The 8,861-nt window shown below is 41.5% G+C and overlaps 1 protein-coding gene across 1 annotated transcript in view; it reads right to left on the reverse strand.

Moving 5' to 3' along the window:
• Positions 1-8,563, reverse strand: part of LOC138975483 (leucine-zipper-like transcriptional regulator 1) — a 32,410-nt gene extending 23,847 nt beyond the window's left edge. The window contains exons 1-6 of the mRNA XM_070348181.1: positions 8,323-8,563; positions 7,877-7,939; positions 6,663-6,719; positions 5,261-5,340; positions 3,083-3,191; positions 863-1,070 (exon numbers count right to left, since the gene is read on the reverse strand). Of these exons, the coding sequence (XP_070204282.1) occupies positions 863-1,070; positions 3,083-3,191; positions 5,261-5,340; positions 6,663-6,719; positions 7,877-7,939; positions 8,323-8,465 (660 nt within the window). The 5' untranslated portion in view covers positions 8,466-8,563. The remainder of the gene's footprint in view (positions 1-862; positions 1,071-3,082; positions 3,192-5,260; positions 5,341-6,662; positions 6,720-7,876; positions 7,940-8,322) is intronic.
• Between the last annotated feature and the right edge of the window lie 298 nt (positions 8,564-8,861).

Consider the following 8,861-nt stretch of genomic DNA (forward strand, 5'->3'; position numbering starts at 1 on the left):
AATACTCTTGCTATTAGCAAGTCAAATTTTCCCACATTACATTATAGGCCAGTCACTTGCGAGGAATGTGTCTGAAACAGGTGACATTATAGGCCAGTCACTAGCGAGGGGTGTGTCTGAAACAGGTGACATTATAGGCCAGTCACTAGCGAGGGATGTGTCTGAAACACGTGGACAAAGAGCATGTGTAGAAAGCTGGCCTCACTAACAGCAAGAGCACTGACTCTTTCACAACCCTTGCAAACCTGACAGAGTTATTTCCGGAAATTGTCTATTGATATATTTGAAGATAAAATCCTTCTGAAGCTACATAATGTGAGTAGCTGGGTGAGTTTGTTTGTTTGTTCGTTCATGGGCTGAAACTCCCACGGCTTTTATGTGTTAATGCCTTTTTTACCCCGCCATTTAGGCAGCCATACGCAGCTTTCGGAGGAGGCATGCTGGTTTTTTTAGTGTTTCTATAACCCACCGAACTCTGACATGGATTACAGGGTCTTTTTCGTGCGCACTTGGTCTTGTGCTTGCGTGTACACACGGGGGTGTTCGGACACCGAGGAGAGTCTGCACACAAAGTTGACTGAGAAATAAATCTCTCGCCGAATGTGGGGACGAACTCACGCTGACAGCGGCCAACTGGATACAAATCCAGCGCGCTACCGACTGAGCTACATCCCCGCCCTTGGAGGACTTAAAAGGGCTGTTCCACTGTACAGCACAGACGTGATATGATGTTGCACAGTTAATGTGCAGTTTCACCTGACTTGTACCTATAGAAGGCCTATATTTCAACAGAAGTAAGAGGTCAGACGTTATAATACCACTACGCATGCAGTTACCAGCAAATGCACAACTGGTCACCAACCTCTTCCCAGCATCTGTTTTCTCCAATCAGCGATATCGTCCACATGTCGTTCAGCCGAGCGTTGCCATCATAGCCAGCGAAGATCCACAACTTCCCATCATACACTGCGGCCCCGTGGGCAGCACGAGCCACAGGCGTGCGAACGGTGCGACCCACAATGCGACAAAAACTGTTTCCTTTCGGCTGGCATCCATCTCGTAGGTCATCTCTGGAAGAAAAACATTCACAATATTAAGGAATCATGTGAGAAGCAAAAAAGTTAAAAAAAGAAAATCTGCATGAAATACCATGCATGTTTTGTGAAAGAATCTCCACGAAAGTACATTTTGATAATCATCGGTCCACGGCTAGTCATTATGTAAACAGCTGAAGTGGCCTGATAATTTCTGAGCAGACTTCTGCCATCCAGGGCTGTGAAGTATAACAAGACGAGCCAATGGAAGAAGAAGAAAATTTTAGTTTTATGCCCTCACTGCAAAGTCAAACCAATGGAAGAGTGCACACAGTCAGATAAATACAGTCTCCAACCACAGAAGGTGCCAACAACAGTCCCTCCCAAACTAGCTAGAAAGTTGAACAAAGCTGAACTTGTGTTTCCAGTCGTCTGACAGTAGCTTGAAAATCAGGCTAACTGTTCAATGGGCCAACCTCTTGTCAGTTTTTGTTATGCCAATTTCTTTGAATCATCCTGACTATAGATTAAAAATGGGCTGAAAGTTGATAATGTGAGACGACACCTCCCAGTAAAGGACACCTTCTTGTGTCTCTTTGTCTATCTCTTTGACCTAAATATACCTGCAACAACACGCCACCTGCCATGAAAGGACAGTATTGACTGTCTCCAAGGAGAACGACAAACTCCCACAGCTGGCCAAAGCATTACAGATGGTCAGACAAACCAGAAGAGTTGTCCTCCAGTGGATACCAGCACACTGTGGGATACCAGGAAATGAAAGGGCAGATGAGCTGGCAAAAGAAGGAGCCGTGGAAGACCAACCTGAAAACAGTGTCAGCTTTAGTGAGCAGAAGACAATCATCAAGGCATTGATGAGGCCAAGGACAAACAGAGATGACTACCACACAATGTCCAGAGAGCAGCAAGTCAACCTCATCAGGCTGCGTACTGGCCACAACAGGCTCAATGCTCACATGAACCGAAAGTTCAAGCTGGCACCATCACCAACCTGTGCCTGCGGTCAAGAGGACCAAACAGCGGAACACATCTTACAGCGATGTCCCTTACTAGATGAGGAACGAAAAGAAGTGTGGCCGTCACCAACTCCCTTGCAGACCAAACTATACGGCAGTCGACAGGAGTTGGAGAAAACGACAACATTTATCACCAGTGCTGGACTGATTGTGTAACCTCTGCGAACGCCAAGAAGAAGAAGACTGTCTCCAAGGGTGTTCTGTCATTGCAGGTACAGTGACGGGCGCTGTGGCGGGGTGGTAAGACGTCGGCCTCTTAATCGGAAGGTCGAGGGTTCGAATCCCGGTCGCGGCCGCCTGGTGGGTTAAGTGTGGAGATTTTTCCGATCTCCCAGGTCAACTTATGTGCAGACCTGCTAGTGGCTTATCCCCCTTCGTGTGTACACGCAAGCACAAGACCAAGTGCGCACGGAAAAGATCCTGTAATCCATGTCAGAGTTCGGTGGGTTATAGAAACACGAAAATATCCAGCATGCTTCCTCCGAAAGCGGCGTATGGCTGCCTTAATGGCGGGGTAAAAACGGTCATACACGTAAAATTCCACTCGTGCAAAAAACACGAGTGTACGTGGGAGTTTCAGCCCACGAACGCAGAAGAAGAAGAAGAAGCAGGTACAGTAGAACACCCCCTAATTTAAGACTTCATCCTTTCTTTTTAAGAGACTCCTTCTCAGATGTTCTGTTTATAACCTTTGTAAATATACCTCCATTTTAAGACTCTTACCCCCACCCCCACCCCCCCTCTCTTTTAAGACCCCATTTTCACAGATTTTTTGCTTAGGAATTTCAGATGTATTTTAGTGCAGCTCTCAATTCTTAGTAAATGTGATATGTTTTAGAGTAGTTGTTTTTTTAGTGCAATACTTAATTCCTAGTAGTGCATGTGATGTATTTTATGTCTGTAACCGCCCGACACTGCATGGCAATTTTCCTTGTTTTTATAAGGCCATTAACATTTTGAGTCGTAAAGGGTGGGGGGTGGTCCACTGTACCACGATAAACAAATTCTCACCTTCCCTCAAACTTCCACTCCACCCACTGGCCCGTGTTGAACTTGTACTCAAACAGGTCGTTCTTATTCGTCAGGTTACAGTTGGAGTGAATGTCACCTGTGTAGCCCCCTGTACACAGACAATGTGACAACATGAATGCAAAACAAAAGGATGTTGTCAAGATTTTTTTCCCCCACAAATTTGCCAAAGTGGCCATAACAGTTGTAAATTTTCAGAAGTCTAAACAACAAAATGACTGTGGTGAGATGAACAAAGTTAAAAAAAAAAAGAATTCTGTTCTCACCGATACAAGGACAGCACAATACAACACGAGTTTTTGCTAATGAAAGCTTTCAGAAGTTTTACACAGACCTTGGTGTCCCCTTTCCCCAGCCATGAAAATGTTTGGCAATTCTGCCTAAATGATGGCAAAGTTCTCAGTGAATTGAACAAAGTTTTGGCGTTATGTCAACTGATGATGCCAAACATTTCTGAAATAATATGACGTACAGCAAATAAACTGTGTGAGCTCTGTAACGATTACCAAGGCTTGTGTGTTTATTGAGGGCTGGATTCTGCCCCTTACAATGCATGCATGTATTCATATTTGCATGGGTGAAAGCTATGAAAATCAAATTGACTGAAAATTTTTTGAGGCAGGGGTCCAGGGGCCGCCCAGGCCCTGGCGGGGTACGGGGCAGGGCCCCGTTAGGGGGTCCAGGGGGGCAACGCCCCCCGGCCGAAAACGAATTTTTGCATTATACATTGTGATTTTGTGGCCTTTCCTGGCAAAAAAGTACACTTTTTGTCACTATCATGCAGGTCAAAAAAATACCTTCAGATTCTAATGATATGGTAAAAAGGGTAAACAAAATCAAAACAATTCACAGAAGTAATCATTTTTCTTTTGTATCTTTTCACACTTGCATCTTCCAACACAACGACACAATTGATAACAATTAACATTGACAACAGCCAATTACTAAATGAAATAGAAACTGAACAACTGAACAACTGAAATAAAAGTTCAAAATATTTAATTATAAGAAGCAAACATTGCCAGACAGGCATTGAAATAAATGATGAAACAGAATGTCACACATGCAAACAGCATGATGTAGCACTGCACAAAATAGCAACTAAGCAGTAGCATCTCTTATAGTGCAAAGTTCTCAAGGAAAAGCACTTGAGTTTCAAGCACCAAACTTATCACACACAGTTTTAGTTTCATGAACTCCAACCAGTCCCATCGCCTTTGTTGGCTAGACCAGCATCAATAAGATCTGTCCATGCGTTTTCCGCAGAAATCATGTCACCACTTCGAAATGCCTGCCAAAACGCGAGAACTTTTTTTTTTATCGTGATGCAGAGCGAATCCGAAAGCGAAGAAACCTCACCTACGGGGTTTACCGCATAGCAGTTCGAAAACGCGTTCCGCTTAAAAAAAAAAAAACAAAAAAAAACAATTTAAAAAAAAAAAAAAAATTTTAATAAAAATTGCGGATTGACGGAATTTCCGTCAGACTTATTTTCAGATTGACGGATTTCAGTCAATTGACGGGCTACTTTCACCCATGTATTTGATTCCATGGCTCTCACAGCATTTTTTCACTATGATTTTTTGTAAACCAAACAAAAAGATCCAACAAAATGGTCTGAAGAGAGTAAGCGTTGGGTGCTACGAGAGCACCATTTTTTTTTTTTACTGTGTATCGGTAATCTCTTGTAATCAGACAGATCAGCTTCTAGAAACTATAGAATCTTGTCTCTCTCAACAAGAGGGGTTCATCCACTTTAGCCCCAAAACCGCAAGAAAAATAGGTACGGTTATGGTAACACTGCAAAAAAAAAAAAAAAAAAAAAAAAAGGATAGGTAGGTTTGTTTGTTTGTTTGTTTGCTTAACGCCCAGCCGACCACGATGGGCCATATCAGGGCGGTGGATAGGTAGGTCAGCTAATCTTTTGCTTCACATCGCCCAAGTAAAATCACTTGTTACACTACAGCTAAGGTTTCACAAATGCTCAGGTGTACACCAAGTTTGAAAGTTTCTCTTCTGTGGTAGGTTTCGCCTTTATGGACAGCTCAAAAAAAGGTATAGGATCTGCAGCACAAAATAGGGTCAGCTGGGTTACTGCAACCAGGCTTTGTTTCCCTCCGCCACATGTAACAAAATCTTACGACACAGTGATATACTTACCAAACACAAACATGCTGCTTTCATGTACCACTGCTGAATGGTGATATCTGGGCGCAGGAGGTTTCCCTGTTGTAAATGCTCTGAAACACAAGCACTAAGAATGTTCAATGTGCACTGGTGGCAACATTTCTGTCACTATTCATAAATATAATATGCTCTGAAAAGGAGTATGAATATAATAAAATTAAACACACATGTTTGTCTTTCAGCGTTCTGAAAATGAAAACTGACACGAAAAAATAAAATTTCTAGATGACTATTTCAGTTATAATGAATAACAGAAAGAAACACTATTCTGACAAAGGTTCTATCAACAAGTGTTTTGTCATGTTGATACATGCAGTGGGTTTTTTTAACGACACTTACTGGGCACTATCGATGCCCTTCCATGTGTATATATGTCTTGCCGAATTCACGGAATTGCCAAATTTGCAGAATCGGCAACATTTTTGCCCAATGGCAAAACGCTGCCCATTTCGCGAAATCCGCAGCGATTTGCCCAAAATGTGTGCACGCCACTTAAATTTGCCCAGTTCATAACATTTTCAGCCTTATCTTGGGTTTTAGAGTTTTCAAGTGCCTTTGGTATCACCCCAAGTAGACAACTAGATGCTGTAATAAATAGATATCGTAATAATCGGTAAGTAATAAAAAGTTAAGGCAAAAAGTGTAGTTTTCATGTATTTCTGGAGTTATGCTCGACACAGACCAACACAGACCATATAAACCATAATAGGGAGCTAAAGCAAGGCAAACACAATTTTTATGTGACACCAAAAATTACAGACTGGTTGCCAATTTCACAAAATGATTAATTTCAGATGCCTTTACGCGTTTTCGGCAAAATGCTGCCGATTTCACGAAACAGAATCCGCCAATTCTGTGAACTGGGCACGACATATATATATATGTCCATGCGTGTGTGTATGTCAGTGTGTGTCTGCATGTATAAACACTTGCAGTTTTGTTCCCAGACCCCAGTCTTCATTAAATGACACATACTTTTTGTAGTTGATCTGACCCCTTACCAGTCAACCATCCAGTTGTTTTGACATGTAGGAAGTCTTACTGACCTACAATTTGCCTTCCAAGCAGACAAAGCAAGACATTTGGACCCATACATATTTTCAATCTAGGTCCAATATGAGGCTGGGAGAAATATCGTCATCGCACTTGAATTTACCTATACAGTAGAATCCGCTTAATAAGGCCATGTTTAATAAAGCCACCCGCTTTTTGAGGCCAATTTCTGACTGCACGGATTTTTCCTTATGTTTTTATGCTTATGCTTTTATTAAATCCACCCGCTTAATATAGCCACTTTTGTCCTGCACCAAGGTGACCTTATTAAGCGGAGTCTACTGTACCTGCAGTCATTACATGTACTGGAGTATACACCTACCTTCCCCATGACTTGTCCTTGACATCAAACCTCAGCAAATCATTCAACATGTTCTTTCTGCAACAAAAGTCAGACAAAAATTATATACATGTGGGTGAAGTGCCCAAAATGTAAGATGGTGTGCGAATCATTGTATGTATTCATGTATGTCACTATATCATATGTTTGACAGAGCAAAATTAATTTTAATTTCTCTTTTATTTTGGAATATTTTTCTTGAAACGTTTTTACAGTATCGCATGTCTGAGGCAGCAAAATAGTTTGTTTGCTAATTTTCTAAAAAGAATATGTATAGTTTTTTTTAGTTTTTATTTGTGAAGGTTTGTATGTCGATAACGAGCTAAAAACAACACAAAATGAGTTAATTTAATGAAAATTATCATCAACCAAACATTTTGATATCTGTAGAAAAAACCCACTGCCTCTTTGACTTTTAAAATCTAAATAATAAATTGACAGCTTGTTACACAAACATTCTTTAATCATAAAAGAATTCTTTTTTTATTAAGCCATGATCAGTAAAATTCGAAGTTGTGAAAGTTTAAAAAAAGAAAAGCCCGGAAGCAGGGTCACGCAAGACGACGGTTTATGCATATCGCCATTCCTCTCAACAGTCAAAAGCCATCGCTAGAGTTCTTGTGAACCACAGCCGTTTGTTTCGTGCATAAAAACGTGCTATTGTAGATAAGCTCACATCGAGTCGCATTCAAATGACTAACTGACGACTACATTGTGAAAAAGGGAAACGGCTTCACGATGGCTCAGGGGTAAGATAAACCACGCAAAAATAAATTCTTTGAAAATTGTTCGCTCTTTACGGAGGGCACCTAGGATGTTCTCAATCGGTGAGTGTTTAAATGAAAGGGTGTTTGTACTGTGTGTAAAAGCCTGACCGTATCTGTGATGGTTTATGGGAGGCTTACTGTGCCTTTAATGAAAAAAGTAATTCATTTTTAAACGATTCTTCTATTTAAGTATTGTAAAAATGCAAGATTAGACGTGTGGTTACGGTGATTGTGAAACCTGCCTACATAATTACAAAGTGCAAGATTAGACGTGTGGTTACGGTGATTGTGAAACCTGCTTACATAATTACAAAGTTCAATGAAAAAATCCTCACTCATTCACTCAATCACTGGTCTCAGAAAAAATCTCATGCCTGATATATATAATGCCATACTAATTAGGCAAACATGTATACAGTTCTTCCTTACCCGTTGTCTCCTCCAAAGACGTAGAGTGCCTCCTTGTACGCCACTACTGTATGCTTGCTTCTCCTGTTAAAAAAAAAGGCAAATTAAACATGCCATTAAGTTACAAGTTACATTACAAAACTTACATTAAATCAAATTGTAATGTAAATGTAATCTGAAAGGTCGCACACACACACACACACACAAACGTTTAAGTGGTAAATGTACACAGAAACTTTTGTTTCAGAGAGAGAGGGAGGGGGAGGGGGGATTGGTTAGAATAACTTAGATAGGATTACCCCGATTCTCAACAGGTGCCCTGAAGCCAACCCTTCAAGTTACATCTTTCCTGATTCATATCAGATCCCAACATTTCTCACAAAAGAAGAAACGTGGGCTATGACTTCTGATGTACTCGTGCATGGTAAAATGCTTATAAATTCATCGCCGATCCATTATCAACCTACCTCGCTCCGACAAATTCATCGCACTCTGGCATTCGTTTCCATCTGTGCACGGTCTCAAACGGGCCAAAATCTAGCGTCAGACATTCTGTACTTTCTGGCCAGTTGTGGTCAAAATCCATGCCTGGCGGACGAGCAATCGCCATGGTCGGTTCTTTCCCTCTAACCTCGCAAACCAAGCAGTGTTGCCCCTCCTTGATGTTTACACTCCACAGGAAACATCAAGAAAATTTGTCACCGGAAATGAAATGATAAAGGCCGGGGCTGGAAAGAACCAATGAGTCGGTTGCGGAGCCCCCAGTTTCGAGAACCGACGAAAGCTAGTAATGACTGCCGGTTCCCGAGCCTGGAGGCTCTGTAACCGACTCGTCGGTTCTCGAGCAACTCCGAAAACGGCAGTAAAAGGGATCCAAGTGAGAACTAATGCTAAATGAGAATTTCAGAAAATATTCAGTTTATTATGTCCCCGCCCCAGCCCAACCTCCATCCTCTTCCCCAACCTTACCTTTTAAATTATCTTTTTCCTAATTCAGTGACACGAA

Source organism: Littorina saxatilis, linkage group LG9, assembly GCF_037325665.1.
Source record: "Littorina saxatilis isolate snail1 linkage group LG9, US_GU_Lsax_2.0, whole genome shotgun sequence".
NCBI classification, from domain to species: domain Eukaryota; kingdom Metazoa; phylum Mollusca; class Gastropoda; order Littorinimorpha; family Littorinidae; genus Littorina; species Littorina saxatilis.